The sequence below is a fragment of the Belonocnema kinseyi genome, chromosome 7 (genome assembly GCF_010883055.1).
Source record: "Belonocnema kinseyi isolate 2016_QV_RU_SX_M_011 chromosome 7, B_treatae_v1, whole genome shotgun sequence".
Taxonomy (NCBI): Eukaryota; Metazoa; Arthropoda; class Insecta; order Hymenoptera; family Cynipidae; genus Belonocnema; species Belonocnema kinseyi.
Window position 1 is genome coordinate 41,710,757 of NC_046663.1, and position 16,663 is coordinate 41,727,419.

General features: G+C 28.2%; 1 protein-coding gene across 2 annotated transcripts in view; it reads left to right on the plus strand.

Annotated features, from left to right (window-relative positions):
- Positions 1–14,306, plus strand: part of LOC117177290 — a 120,630-nt gene extending 106,324 nt beyond the window's left edge. Inside the window, exons 7-9 of one of the 2 annotated variants that reach the window (XM_033367884.1) lie at positions 2,034–2,269; positions 6,975–7,141; positions 12,686–14,306. In XM_033367884.1, the coding sequence (XP_033223775.1) occupies positions 2,034–2,269; positions 6,975–7,141; positions 12,686–13,854 (1,572 nt within the window). In that variant the 3' untranslated portion in view covers positions 13,855–14,306. The remainder of the gene's footprint in view (positions 1–2,033; positions 2,270–6,974; positions 7,142–12,685) is intronic. The other variant, XM_033367885.1, reaches the window with a different exon arrangement.
- The last annotated feature ends 2,357 nt before the right edge of the window (positions 14,307–16,663 follow it).

Sequence of the window (16,663 nt, forward strand, 5' to 3'; positions counted from 1 at the left end):
GGTCGGAGCAGTGTTGCGGAACGAACGTGTTATTTACTTAAATAGCACGAGAATTCTGGATCAATCTGAAAAATCTCTATCCCTTCAACACACTACTCCTTTTCCCTGCCGAGTGAGTCACGCCTACTCTGAAACGGAAATGGCTTAATGGTGTAACAATAATAATAATATTTTCCTATGGTAATGCTAGATAGTTTCGGTTTTTTCTGAAAGTTTCAATTTTTTGTCCTTTTTTCATTTAGTGTAACAATAATTAATGCAAGTTATGCAAAAATAGTTTTTTTTCTTCAATTTATTATTTTTATAATTATCTTCTCTTAGATAAGGGCTAGAAAGTTGCGTTTTTCTCTGAAATGCTTAACTTTGCTTTGCCTTTTTATTTATGAAAAAATAATAAATAAGCGTGACAGCGAATCAAATAAAAAAATCTTCTTTCCTTTTTGTTAGTATATTTTTCTGAAAAAAAAACATATATTTGAAGTATGTTTCAAATTTTCTACACCGTTACCCGAACTTCCCCGCCAGTTAAGGAGGAGGGAGGCTGATATTAAAATATGTCCAGTACCAAATTTGCTCTACGCTTTGCAATAAACTTAATTTTCTAATAAAATACTAATTATTTCATTTTTGTTTTCGTCACTTGTGTAAGATAGCTTTTTTGTTTAAAAATTAAGAGAAGAGCAAAAATAATTCTTTTAAAAAGATACAATACTGTTTAAAAAATGATTCTCGTTGAGGTTTACTCATTATTTATTCATAATTAAGAAGTCAAAGCCAAAATAAAGATTTCAGAATAAAACTTTCTACCATTACTCGGAGAAAGGATAGTTATAAACAAAAAACAATTGTTTAAAAGAGCATATTTGTAATCTTCCATAAATTATCAACTCACTTAGTGAAAGTGGACAAAAAGTTTAAGAGTTTAGAAAAACTTCCACATTTTAACAACTATCTAAGAAAATATAATTATTAACAATTACACATTGTTTAAACATCTATGTTTGTTACCTTGCATTATTTATTACTTTACGAAGTAAAAAGCGGGTTGAAATCTAAAAATTTCGGAAGAAACCGTAACTATATATCATTATATGGAAGAAGATAGTTATGAACCATAATAAATTGTTTATATAATTATTTTTGCTAAATTAGATTAATTAATAACTCATCCTAAGTGAAACATAGACATATAGTTGTAAATTTGTAGCAAAAATGCAAATTTTTAGCAATATTGAAAATGAATGGTGATTAACAACAATTATAAATAAAAAAAATTAATTTGTTTAAATTAACTAATTATTAAAGACCGTGTTAGTGAAAAGTGAAAAAATAGTTGCAAATTCTAGAAAGAACTGCTACTTCCTGGCATTATTCGAATTAAGTAATGTAAAAATAATAATAAATTATTTAAACAATTAATTTTGTTAACTTTTATCTACCTGCTTATGATAAAAAATTGGGAAATTTAAAAAAAAACTTCGATTTTCTAACCTTATTCGAAAGGAAATTGCTAAAACAATACAAAATTGTTTTACAAGTTTATTTCAACATCTAATTTTTTCGGATAAAGTCGTATTTTATGTATTACAGACAATTCATTGGAGAACTGCAAAAAATGATAATTAGTGGTAAAAACTCGCAAGACGCATTTTTCACTTATGGGGTTTTCTTGCAATTCTATAAAACAAGCTTATGGGCGTTATATTTAAAAAGTCATATTTTATTTGCATGCTATTGCTAATTTCGAATATACATAAGCATTGATGTTCAACTCAATTCAGCTAATATTGACGATTCAAAAGAAAATTTAGAAAAACGTATTCTTTTCTTATGGAAAATACATCCTAAACATTTTTTGTTAGAAAAATGGATTTATTTTTGTGTGGATTTGAACAAATTTCCGGATGATATGCATGAAACTTCGAAAAAAATATTTGGCATCACTTCACTGTGCACTCTTCAAATTGAAAATAATAAAACATTAAGATGATTCACTATTGAATCCTTATCATAAAAAATGTAATTCTTTGCAGGATTTAAATGAGATCCAATCGCAGGACACAGTGGACTTTGACGATGCAAAGGACCAAGAAGAACCAACAGTAGATGAAAAATCCATTTCCAAAGTCAATACCTTTCCTGACTCCGGAGGCTCAGACTCCTTGGAGACTATGAGAGAATGTTTGATAACTGGAGACGTAATGAAGACTTCTACCCCGATAAAAAAGTTGGTGGATGAGGTTTCAAAATTATCCAGGAAATTAGAAGAGTAAGTTTTAGTGATATTAGGTTTAAAAGTATATTTTGCATTTAAAAAATAATTAAACGAAATTTGACCCTTAAAGTGCATTGTGGGTGTCTGACACCCCAAGAAATTTTAAAATTCTTATGAGCCATACTTAATTCGAAAAAATTAAGTAAGTGTCGCTATCTAGCTTTAATTGGAGACACTAACTGTAAGTAAAGTTATTTAGCATACTGCGTCAAGCGTCAGTCTGCTAGCAGCAGCTGCTGAAAGTGGAGGTAAAAAATCATGGGGTTCATAACATTTCATTTTGAAAGCACCCATGTTGTAATATTTTTTTACGCAAGTACACTATTTCAAAAGTATGGTGCTAAATTTTCAAGTTAAAATAATTAAATTGCGTGAGTTATGAATTTTTAAGTAAAAACCCTATTTTAATACTTCTTTTAAATAATTTTTTTTTAACAAAACTTAAAATTAATAAATAGCTATAAAATGAACTCTACCTTATAAAAGATACCTTAAAATATATCGGATAATTTTATTGTGACAAAATATTCAATAGGGGTTAAACAATACATGATTAAATACGCTGGGGTGTTGAACACCCACGATGCACTTTACCGTGATTTTCACCATGTATGCACTTTGAGAATTAAAATAATAAACTGAGGGAGTGCCCTCATTAGGACGGTTTTGATTTTTTGGTGAAATTTTGTTTTTGAATTTCTTTGGTCCAAAAAAAGGAATTCCATAATTTTTTATTTTAACAGGTGCCGATTTTGACTTGAAGTTTCCCATTTAAAATGCATTGGGAAAAATCACTTTTTTGAGGTTTTAGGATAATTTTTTATGGTTTAAGAAAATGTCATGGAAAAGTAGAGGCGCCTGTAGAGAATTATCCAACGAAGAATTTCATCTATCAGACATATAAGTTTGACACCCCTAACAACCCCCCCCCCCCTCGAGTACCTGAAAACTACCCTTAAAACCAAGAATCTCAATTCTTCATGAAATCAACCTTTTAAACACTGTATTCCCGTCTGTTTTTACTTAAAATTGTTATTATTGGTCTAGCCGAATATTTATTATCATTGGTTGATTAATTTTTAATTATTTAAACAAATGGAATTTGATTATATAATTTTTTTCCCTGGAAAATTCGTTTTTCCCTCTAAAAATTATTACTATTAGTCTAGTGGAATATTTATTAACATTGGTTCATTAATTTATTATTAGTTAAACAAATGGAATTTGTTTAGACAATTTTTTTCGAAAATTCGTTTTCCTCCTTATAAATAATTACTATTGGTCTAGTGAAATATTTATTAACCGCTTTATGAAATTTTTCAATCTTAAATAATCATAAATCGGCCATTTAAAAATACAAAGTCATAATTGTATTAATTTATATTTTCTTAAAGAATCATAAATTTTGGGTCCTACATCAATTTTTGGGACCTATGTCTAGTTTTGAGCCCTATATAATGAGTCGTATGAAGTACAGTGAGAAAAAAAGTTTTTTTCTGGTTCAAAATAACGTACAGTCTACAAACATTGACCAATTTGGACAAACAAATTTGAAAAAGAAGCTTTTTTAAGATTTATAAGAGAGTGGTAGAGCCTGATTTTTGAATAAGGCTTTCAATTTTTTTTAAATAAACAAAAATGACGAAAAATGGCCATTTTTTCTATTTGACGTTCCCGGTGCTCGTCTATTACATGAAAACGGTTGAAATCGTGCAAGTTTCATAGAGTAATATTACTTAAAGATATTTCAATATTATGTAATAAAAAGAATTTATAATTCAATTTATGCTAATTTCAGAATGGGTTAATTCATGATAATCTCAACTAAATTCATGATAAGTTGATAAATGGTCTATTTAAAAAAATGCATTATCCTGAAGTTGCAGCATTATTAAAATAATGAAAGTAAGGAGAAAATGAAACTGAAAGGACTGAGATCGAAAAAAACTTTTTCTTCGATAAATGCCCAAAGAATGCATATGTTTATTATATTTGTTTAGATAATTATGGAATTTTTCAACTAAGTCTGAGCGTTAATAAAATGATCATTACGCTCGCAAGTAAAAAGATTGACAGAAAAACATTCCTTCGACAGATGCCCGAATGATGCATTTTTTTGTTAAATTCGTTTTAAAAAATCATAAAATTTATCAACTAATCATGAATTTTGTTGCATTTTCTATAAAGATCCCAATTAAAAAGTCAGAAATCGACAAAAAATTCTGTCGAAAGATGCCTAAATAATGCATTTCTTTATTAAAATTGTTTTAAAAAATCATAAAGTTGATCCATAAATTATACATTTTTTTTTAAATTAGCATGAAGTTCCTAATTAAACAAGTTGTCATCGAAAAAAACTAAGCTTTCTTCCGAAAAATGTCTTATATATACATTTATTTATTAAATTTGTTCAAAAACATAACATTTATCAATTAATTAGGAATCTTGCAGAAATCGTCATGAAGTTCCCAACTCATAGAACTGACATTGAAAAAATCTAATTTTTGCCGAGAAATGCCCGCATAATGAATTTGTTCCTTAAATTTGTTAAAAAAAGCATAAGATTAATAAAAAAATTATTAAGTTTTCTAAAAATAGCATAAAGTTCCTAATTTTAAAAAATGACATAAAAAAAACAATTTTTTTGTCGAAAAATGCCTGACTAATGCATTTGTTTATATTATTAACAATGATAATCTCAAGAAGAAATTTCTGTATCATTATATTGTTTTTATCCAAATTTCTTGCAATGTAACTTAAAAAAAGGGAAATTATGGAAAATCGTAAAAAACATTCTTTCGACAAATCATTGGTTAATATATTTTTTTTATCATATAATATTGGAATATTTTAAACTAATGTTACTCTAGGAAACTTAGGCGATTTTAATCATTTTCATGTTATTGGGAACGTCAAATAGAAAAAACACCGATTTTGTCGTCATATTTGTTTTTTTTTAAATTGAAAGCCTAATTTAAAAATCTAGCTTGATTTAGACTTTAAATTTACAATATATAAAGATATTCCATCATGATAAAATTGACCAAAAAAAATGTGTACAAACAAATTATTTGTTGAAAATGTGTTTTCTAGAATTTTCAATAATTTAATGATTTTTAAGTTGTATTGCAACAAATTCAAGTGGAAACAATATTTTAATTCAAAAAATGTCCCGTAAGACTATTCTTGTTAATATTATAAACAAATTCAATAAACAAATGCATTATTGAGGCATTTGTCATCAAAAAAATTCGTGTTTTCGATGTCAATTTTTGGAAATTAGGAACCTCATGATAATTCCAGAAAATTTATAATTTGTTTGTGAAATTTATGATTTTATCTAATAAATTTAATAAACAAATTCATTATTCGAGCACTTATCGACGGAAAAATTCGTTTTTTTCAATGCCAGTCCTTTAAATTTCGAGCTTCATGATAATTTTAGCAAGATCCATCATTATTTAATAAATATAATTTTTTATAAACAAATTTATCAAAAAAATGTATTATTCGGGTATCTGTTGACGAAAAATTAGTTTTTTTCGATATCAGTCCTTCTAATTAAGAACTTCATGTTAATTTCAGCAACATTCATAATTAGTTCATAAATTTTATGATTTTTTTAACAAACTAAATGAAAAAATGCATTATTTGGGCATTTGTCGACGGAAAAACTCATTTTTTCGATGACAGTCCTTTTAGTTGGGAACTTTACGATCATTTCAGTAACATTCATACGACAAATGCCCGAATAATGCATATTTAAATTAATTTTGTTTAACAAAAACATAAAATTAATTAACTGAAAATAAATTTCACTGAAATTAACGTAAAGTTTGTAATTAAAAGGATGGAAATTGAAAAACGTGAGTTTTTCCGTCAACGAATGCTCAAATAATGCATTTATTTATTAAGTTTGTTTAAAAAAATCATAAAATTTATCAACAAATCATGAATTATTCTGAAATTATTATGAGATTCCTAATTTTAAAAAATTGACATCGAAAGAAACGAATTTTTCTCAGGACAAATGCCTGAATAATGCATTTGTTTATTAAATTTGTTTATAATATTAACAAGAATAGTCTTAAGCAAAATTTCTTTCAATAAAATATTGTTTTCATTCAAATTTCTTGCAAAATAACTTTAAAAACGCTAAATTATTGAAAATTATGGAAAAAACATTTTCAACAAATAATTTGTTTATAAAAAACTTGTTTGTCCATTATACCATAATGGAATATCTTTATATAATGTAAATCTATGAAACGATGGCGATTACAACAATTTTCCTATTATTGACGAGCACCGGAAACGTCAAATAGAAAAAATGGCTATGTTTACGTCTTATTTATTTATTTATAAAAAAATCGAAAAACTAACATAAAAGTCAGGCTCGACAACTTTCTTTGAAATTTTATCAGCTTTAAAAAAAAATTGAAATCGGTTCACTGGTTCAGCCGGAATCGTATTTTGAACGAAAAAATGTATTTTTTCCCCACTGTGCGACGTACTGATGGCGGGACACCCAAACGAAATTATAAAGGTTTCCGTCCGGGGCTACGAACCCTCCCCCCTCCCCCCACAAATTGTTTTGAAAAAACGGGGTTTTCGGGCTTACCTCGAAAACGGAAAAAGGTTCGTTTATAAAATTCGGTTCCTTAATTAATATTTGATATTCTAATGTTTATCATTGCAGATCAAGTTCCGCTGACTACAAACCTGCGCTCGACTTATCTGTAAGTGGTCACGAAGAGAGAAATAGGCACATGGGAGATGACTCGAGGAATGGTTTATTCTCAGAAGCATCTCATTTACGCAACGAAGTTTTTTACGAGGCTGAAGAAGATTTTTCCCTACCGGAAGGTGAGAAAGTTTGTAGTCTAGCATCCATAAATAGAATTTATTCCTCCACCTTCACACCTAGCTTAAACCGATTTTGTAGCTTTCCTGTCCACGTTTCGGGAAAATTTTTTCAAGGATGGCGCCGAATTATTTTAGGGCTAAAATTTCAAAAATTGGTAGGATCCATTAAAAAAAACTCATTTTTTGACCATTTATAGACAAATTATAGACAATTTGTCCTGCATATTTATTATAAATAAAGCAACATGTGTTTCACCGTTTGGCTGAAAAAATTTTTGTTCAGGAATGGTAAGCTGTTGAAGATAACCTTACAATTTCATAAAAATTGGAAAGTTTGAAAATAGATTTTCTCGAAAAGGTGGCCTGCAAATTTTTTTTATTTTTTGTGGATTTTCAATGATATGGACTACATATTCTCCGAGCTTGGATTTTGGTAAAAAAATTTCTTCTTATTGAAAAAAACATTTAAAATAAATCAGAATTGTTAATTTTTCCAAAAACAAACAAAAGAAGGAGTATCGAAGAAAAAAAATGGTTTAGGAATGAATTTCCTTTCAAAGAGCCTCTTTTATTATTTAATATATGGCACCAAACCAATTTATATATTAAAAAAAATTAAATGCCAACCAAAAAATTTGAAATGAATTGTACGAGATAGGGTAATGTATCCGGATCCTTAGAAAAAAAGTCCAATTATTTTGAATATACAATAACAACCAGGAAAGGTGAATTTTTAATCCTAAAATGTAAATTTTTAATAAAAACGATGAATTTTAAACAAAGCAGTTATATTTTCTAACAAAAAAAATCAAGGAAATAGTTGCATTTTCAACACAATTATTGAATTTGAAGCAAATAGTTGAACTCTCAAGCGAAAAGGACACATTTGTGAAAAAAAGATGATTTCTCCACTTACAAATATAAATTTTCAGTCCAATTGTCGAGTTTTCAAACAAAAAGAAATTAAATTTAAATAATAGCGGTTGAATTTTCATGCCGAAAGACAAATTTTCTGTCAAAAAATAGAAATTTCAACAAAACAGAGAAATATTTGTTATTTCAACCAAAAACAGAATTTGAATTTTAAATAAATAAAAAAAAACGGTCAAATTTAACCAAAAAGACGAATTAGAAAGAATGTAATACCTGAAAATTTAACCAAAAAAGATTCTAATTTGAAAGGAAAGTTAGTCAAGTTTAATAAAAAAAAAAAATGAATTTCCAAAAAAATTGTAAAATTTTTAACTACAACAGAATATTTATTAACTAAACAGTTGAATTTTCAATTAGGAGAGAGATCAAAATGTCAATTTTGAACCAAATAGTTCATTTTAAACCAAAAATTAATTTTTATCGAAGTAGTTGAAATTTTTACGAAAAGAGTCGAATTTTGAATAAAAAGTTTAATTTCAAAATTAAAGCGATTTATTATGTTTAGACAATAAAATAGTTATATTTTCAGTGGAAAAATTTTCTTTTCAACCTAAAAAAACAAACAAGTTCTCAACAAAAGAGTTAGATTATCAAACAAAGAGATGTATCTTTAACTCAAAATTTTTTTTTAGCAGATTTGCTTAACTTTCAGCCAATTGGTAGAAATTCAAACTAAAAACTATCAATTTCTGATCAATCATGGATCCTTTGAATTTTTATTTGAAAACTTAATTTTTAGCCCAAAAACTACGAATTTTGTACAAGATATTTTAGCTTTTAACGAAATAGTAGAAAATTGCAGTTTTCTAATATAATATATTTTAAAGTATTAAAAATTAACTTCGGTGTTGTTTGAACTTGTAATATTTATCTTATAAATTGATATAAGACATTACGAAAATCCAACTATTTTTGGTTGGATTGAAAAGTCTACTATATATTATATTTATAATTTAAAATGTATCTCTTTTGCTTTAAAATTGTATTGTGTGGTTAAAAGAGTTAAATTCTAAGCCAAAAATCTAGCCTTCTCAATTAAAATGAATTAATTTTCAACGTTGGATTATCTTATTCACTTCTATTAATTCAATTCGAATTTAAGCGAAAAAATGAGATGAAGGTGGAAAAAGGGAATAGAGGAAAAACCGTGCTTTAAAAGTTGCTCATTACTGATTCATTCCACAACTTTAGCCAACAATAAAGAAACAAAAAGTAAATTAAATTCCTGAAAAATTAAAAAAAAAAATTCCTAAAACTAATAGTCCTATTATGTATACAAAATATGGCTTTTCTCTAACAAATATTTACATGATAAGTGGTCCATAAAATGTCAAAACATGAGTTATACTAAAAAGGACCCTAAGGTTTTAGAAAATTTTAGGCTTAAAATAGTAGGAAGACATCCCCGAAACAATATTTGTGCAGGAATCACGAACAAGAAAGCTTAATTCAGTGAAGATTGGTTCAAGCTAGGCATGCCTTCACTGTCTGAGAGTAATGAAAAAATTTCAAAGTACTCGCCGCGCGTCTAAGATAAAGGGTTTTGTAGCCTATTAAGATTTTCATTATTTCGTTCAAAACTCCCGTTTCTATATTTTTCCTTCCCTCCCCTCCTATCATTCCCCACTCTCACTTTCGTTTCTTCTCACTTCTCTCCACCACTTTATTCCATATTCTTCCATTCATCCTTCCTTCCTCTACTCACTCTCCGTTCTCCATCCTCCCCCTACTCACACTTCCTTAAATTCCCCTCTCCACGCTTCACTTTCCTTTCCCTAACCACCCTTACGTTTCTAAAAACCTGCTCCCAAACTCTCCTACTTCTCAACCCTCTCCACCTTCTCCAAAACTCTATTCCATACTCTCTTAATGTAACATCTTTACTTCCCTACCCTTACCTTCCTTTATATCTCCGTCCTTCCCTTAGACTCACTTCCTTAATATCTCGCCCTCACTTTGCCTGCTTCTAACCTCTACGCTCTCTAATTCCCTAGCCTAACGTCCCTTTCCCTACTCATCCTCAATTTTCCTTCCTTCCCTATCCTCACTTCCACTACTTCCCCTTTCTACGCTTCACTTTCCTTTCCCTACTCACCCCCACTTTTCTTATAACCTGCCCCTCACTCCCCTACTTCTCACCCCTCTCCGCCTTCAACACTTCTCCATTCCGTACTACCCTAGACTCACTCTTTTTCCTCTAGTCGACATTACTTCTTTGTTCTTCTTCCAACCTCAATTACCCTTTTTCTCCTCCCCATACCTTATTTTCCTCTTCCTGCTCACCCTCGTTTCCCTACTTCTCTTCTCCGTACCACTCTTATTTCTCTTCTCCCACCGTTCCTAATTCTCCTCCCCAAACTTATCCTGATGGCAAAAGTGCATAAAACGTTTTTTGAACTGCATCGATAACAGACTTGACGCACCAATATACTATGAAAAAATCGAAATTGGAAACTATTTTTAAAAAGAGGGGAATAAATTTTACAACTAAAATCGATTTCGGTACTATATTAAATTCAATTTGAAACGCTTTAAGTTTTTAACATTTTCAAAAAAAGTCAAATTCTTAAAAAAATACATATTTTCTACTAAAAAAAAATTATTTCTTAACCCAAAATTGAATGGTTGAATTTTCAGCTAAAGATATTAATTTTCAACCAAAAAAAGAAAATACTGAGATCTTTAATTAAAACCGATTAGTTTTAATCAAACAATTGTATTCTTAACAAAAAATTGAGGAATTTTAACCAGAGATAAATTGCTAATCAAAAACGATCATTTTTCACAAATTATTTAGGATTTTAACAAAACAGTTTAACTTTCAACTAAAAAGATGAAATTTCAATTAAGCAAAATTATGAATCACCAAATATATGAATATTCAACTATAAAAGATTATTTTCTAACCTTAAATTTAGTAGTTACATTTTTAGTTGAGAAAATTAGTATTAAAAAAAAATTCAAGGAAATCGTTAAATCCTTTACAAAAAGAACGTTAATTTTTAACAAAGTTCTTGATATTTAAACCAAGAAGTTGAATTTTCAACCAAAAAACATAAATTTTCAACAAAAATATGAAAGTTACATTTTTATGCAAAAAGATTAATTTTCAAACAACAAAAAAAGAAGAAATTTGGAAAACAATAAATAGTTAAATTGTTAACAAAACAGATAATTTTTCGTCTAAAATTATGAATGTTCAAATAAAAAAATCAGTTTTAACTAAATAGTTCGAAATTTAACCAAGTAGTTAAATTTGCAACTAAAGAAGATAAATTTTAATTAAAAAATGGAATAGTTGAATTTTTAAGCAAAAAAAATTTGTAACTAAAAATGTAATAGCTGATATTTAAAAAAAGATGATGTTAAATATAAAAAGTGAAATTCAACCAAAAAAAACAACAACGAATTTTCACCTTAATAGTTTATCATCGACCAAAACAGATTAACTTTCAAGCAAACAGTTGCATTTTCAACAAAAAAAGACGAAAGTTTTACCAAAAGATTTTAATGTTTTATCAAGAAGATCTTCCAATCAAGAAGGCAGCACAATTTTAACAAAAATTTTTAATTTTTTACAAGCAAGTTAAATTTTGTACCTAATAGTGATATTTTTCACCCAAAAAGACAAATGTGTAACAAAGCAGTAGAATTTTCCACCAAAAACGATACATTTTTGATAAAATTGTTAGCTTTTTATCAAAAGAATTAAATTTGCATCTAAAAAGTTGTATTTTAAAACGAAAAAGATTAAATTTTTACCTTAAGCGATAAGTTTTTAACTCAAGGGTTGAATATTGAGCTAAGAAACATTTTTTAGTCAAGACAGAAAAATATTTTAACGAAATTCTTGGATTTTCAAGGAAAAAGTTAATTTTTAATCAAACAGTTGAATTTTTAATCCAAACTGATGAATTTTCAACCGAAAGGGATGACTATTTAATAAAATTGTTGCATTTTCATTAAATTTATCACCACACAATACAATTTTAAAGCAAAAGAGATACATTTTAAATTATAAATATAATATATAGTAGACTTTTCAATCCAACCAAAAATAGTTGGATTTTCGTAATGTCTTATATCAATTTATAAGATAAATATTACAAGTTCAAACAACACCGAAGTTAATTTTTAATACTTTAAAATATATTATATTAGAAAACTGCAATTTTTTCTTAGGAAATACAATTATTTTTCCACTGCACCTTTTGATTTCGGACTAAACATTCCTAAATCCGAATTACACAATGCATGTTTTTCAGAATACGAAAATTAAGGACTAATAACTTAACTTTTTAATGTTTAAACGTTTGAATTTAAAAATTATTACTATTGTTTAAAGGTTGGTGAGGTGAAGCACAGATCACTACTCAAAATTTCCAATGATATTCGAATAGATTTTATTCTTAATTAAATCTAAAAAAAACTATCTCTCTTAATATCAAATTAATTTAAAACAGATTAAATGTCTGCTAATCATTATCTCGAATCGTCACGGTCAAATACCTTTGGGACTATTACTCTCTGATGGTTAGGGTGATTGGAGAGCCTTCGATAGTGAAGGACCTATTACTGTACGTGACTAGTTAACCACAGAATTGTATTCAGCAGGTATCGAGACACGTTCCGCTGCCAGAAATTCCGATTCTGAAGCTAGGGATCCGGGTAAGATCTTGAAGCGAAGCTTGTCCAATGAGAGCGAACCATTCGACAGTTTTGAGGAGAAGGAACTTGCCCTCGATCTTCAGCAATCCCAAATTCACAGAACAATTTCTGAAGAGTCCTTACCTCGGGAGATGTTGGAAGCTGTAGACAGTGATCTGGATAGAGCCGATGATGATCGAGAAGATGACTTCTTCGAGGAAAAAATAGTCAAGAATGTTCTAAACAACATCACTAAGGATTCCAGTGACACCAGTGGTATCAAGGAATTCCTCAAAACACCTCCACAAAGTCCAGAACCTAAAATTATGGCCGAAATCCTTGGAAATGATCATTCAACCTTACTTAAGGTTCTTCAAGAAGAAGCAGCTACTGCTGCTGAAAGTAATCTAAGTTCCATGACCCCTAGCCTCACAGAATTAGAAGTTGCACTCTCAGATATGTTGGAGAAAAGAGACGAGCAAGAAGATCTTGAAGATCCTTTCAATGGAGAGGATTCTCTCTCGAGAGAAGATTCTTTAGAGAAAACAGAAGAAGATTTAAGATCTAAGTCTACAGAGCCAAGGTCTCCAGAAAAGTTGATCGAGCCTTGTATTGTTCCATTCGAAAAGGGGAGGAAGTTCCAGGAAAAAAAGGATGATTTCAATTCTTGTAAAGATTCAAAGTTGGAAGTCAGTAAGGATTCTGGATTTAATGGTAACGACCCTGATGTTTCGAAAGCCTCCCAGGAAAAGGTCAAGATTGTGGCAGTAGAGTTGAAAGATGGTTCAATCATAAATAATACTGAAAATAATAAATCTCCTTTCGTACTGGACAAGGAAATTTTAAACGATTCATCAAAGGGTAATCTGAAGAGCTATAAGATTCTGGGTTTCTCCTTTGATTCCAAGGATTCTAAGGACGAAAATCATCTTGGAGATGAGACACCTGAGAAGCCAAGTAGGATGCACCGGATCAATTTGACAGATTCGATTGAGAATGATGAAGATGCTCCTACACCTCCTCGGAGAAGACATCGAAGTGGGTCGAGTATTCTCAAGGAAAATGTTTTTAGGGGTACGAAAAATGGAAGCAGAGAGGATGATGATCCTTATGCGAATGACAGGCTTATTTAGTTTTTATCACAGTTCATTCTAGATGATCAGGTTGATTCTGAAAGCTCAAAATGACATTTATACAGATTTTAGAATCTTTATTGGATATTTTCTCATTTGAATGTCGAGTGTCAGTTGTTCTGCCATGTCCAAGTCATGATCCATTTAAGAATTAGAAACCTGACTGTTGGAAGAAATTTACTACTTTTTTTTTAAAAGAAAAATTATTAATTTCCGAGAAAAATTTAAAGTATTTGAATCTAAAGAAACAATTTTTAAAGAACATAAATTTTAGAACTATAGAATATGGGAAGTTATCTTCCAAACTGATATTTTAAATTTTCTAAAATATTTTATTTTGGTACGAGGAAGGTGCGAATCTTCCAAAAGTGAGTTAAAAGTTTACTTTTTTTATTTGAAATTATACTTTTATATTTTTTATTGAGAATTGATCTTTTTGGCTTAAAACTTAATTATTTTGTTGGCTTACAAATTCAACAATTTCATTGATTTTTTTCTCTCTTGATTGAAAAATCATTTTTCGTTGCAAATTAAACTGTTTTGCTGAAATTTTTCGTTTTTGAAAATGACTTTTTTGCTTGAAATTCAACAGATTTATTGAAATTTTTTTCTTTCTTGACTTAAAAATCGGGTTTGATTGAAAAAGCATTCTTTGAAAATTCGTATTTTTCAGTAGAATTCAGCTGTTTTTAGTTAGAAATTAAAATATTTGTTGGTTGAAATTGAAGTTACATTTTTCTTGAAGAATTGATCTTTTTTGATAAAAAATAAAATTTTTAGGTAGAAAATCCAAGTATTTTTTAGAAAATTCGCATTTTTGGCTTAAAAGTTCTATAATTTAGTTTATTTTGTTTTTATTTTGGTAGGAATTTCACCTTTTTTAGCTGAAACTGCAATTCTTTGGTTGTATCTAAATTTTGTTTGAGCATTCAACTATTTTATTGAAAATTAGTATTTTTTGGTTGAAATATCAACATTTCTCATTAAAAATTCATTTTTTAGGTTTGAAAATTCAACTGCTTGGTTGAAAATTTGTCTTTTTTAGTTGTAAAAAAGTATATGTTTTAAAACTTTTTTAAAACAATTCTTGTTTGAAAATTTACCTTTTTTAATGGCAAATTTAACTACTTGCTGGAAAGTTCGTTGCTTTGAAAAATTAATTTTTTAAACTGGAAACTTAATTATTGCATTCTTGGTTAAAAATTGATATTTTTAGTTGAAAATTTATTTGGTTCAAAATTAATCTTTTTGGTTGAAATTTCATCTCTTTGGTTAAAATCCGAATATTTTTTGTTGAAAGTCAACTCTAGTTAAAAAGTCTACTAAGATATATACCTGGTTCTTAATTCAATTTTTTGTGAAAATTTTTATTTCTTTTGTTAAAAATTCAACAATTTGATTAGAAATTCATTTTTTTGTTGTTGAAAATTCATCTTGTATGATTTTCTTTAAAATGAGTCTTTGTAGATTAAAAGTATTATCAATTGAAATGAAAACTTACTTTTTTAATTTTTGGTTAAAAAAATATATTTTCAGTTGAAAAATAAAATATTCGGTTGAAAATTTATTTTTTCTATGAGAAAATTTAACTATTAGGTTAAACAGTCATTTTATAAACTGAAAATTCAACTATTCGCGATGATGATTCGTAATTTTAGAGTTAAACATGTACCTGTTTGGTTAGAAATAGATCTTTATTATTAAAAAATCAATAATTTGTTAAAATTGATTCATTTTATTGAAAACTCAACACTTGATTTTATTTAAAAAAGCGAATTTATAACCGAATAGTTCAATTTTCGACAAAAAAGTAGAATTTGAAACAAAAAATGGAACAATCAAAATTGTATTTAGAAAAAATTAAGTTTAATAGAAATTAACTTAAAAAATTATTTACAAATCAAATATTTGGTTGAAAATTTATCCTTTCTATACGAAAATTAAATTATTAGGTTAGAAAGTAATTTTCTAAACTGAAAATTCAACTATTCTCGATGATGATTTATAATTTTATAGTTAAACATGTATCTGTTTGGTTAGAAATTGATCTTTTTTTATTAAAAAATCAATCACTCGTTAAAATTGAGTTATTTTATTAAAAGATCAACGTTTTCGAAGAACATATCTTTCAGTTCCAGGATGTTGTAAATTTTCCAGAAATGAGGGTCATAACTAGGTTATGACCTAGTTAGGTTAGGAACTAGTTAGGAAAAATTATCAGAAATAAAAAAATTAATTTTAATTGACATAGAGATTTATAACCAAATACAGGAGAAGTGTAATTTCTCTCCTACCCTGGAATTCAAAATTTTTTAATACTATTTTAGAATCATTATGACAGTCATGACTTCAAAATAATTATCAAAATAATTATCTAATAATAACTAAACAAAAAGTATAGCAACTACCATTCGACAGACATGACCAAAATTGTGTAAAAATTAATTTTGGATTTGAAAAAGTGGGTCACTTTGATCATTCAATTACTGTGACATTGTTCAAAAAAGAATAAAGTTTAGAATTCTCTAATCATTCCATAATAATGAAAAAAGCAAAAAGTTCCGTATTCGTAGGACGAGGCGTGGCATACTTTGGTCTTTGATCGCCTCCCTGGAAATTCAATGTGTTCATTAAACTCCTCAAGTTCGTCCGAGGACTTTAGGAGAATTAAGGAAACTTGAGTGCAACCGGGAATAGGATGGGGTGCTTTCAACTTTTTAACGAACGAGTAAAACCGAGTTGGTCTTTAGAAGAAACAGCGGATTTCGAAAATCATAAACTCGAGGATGTTTCCTAAACAAGAAAGTTT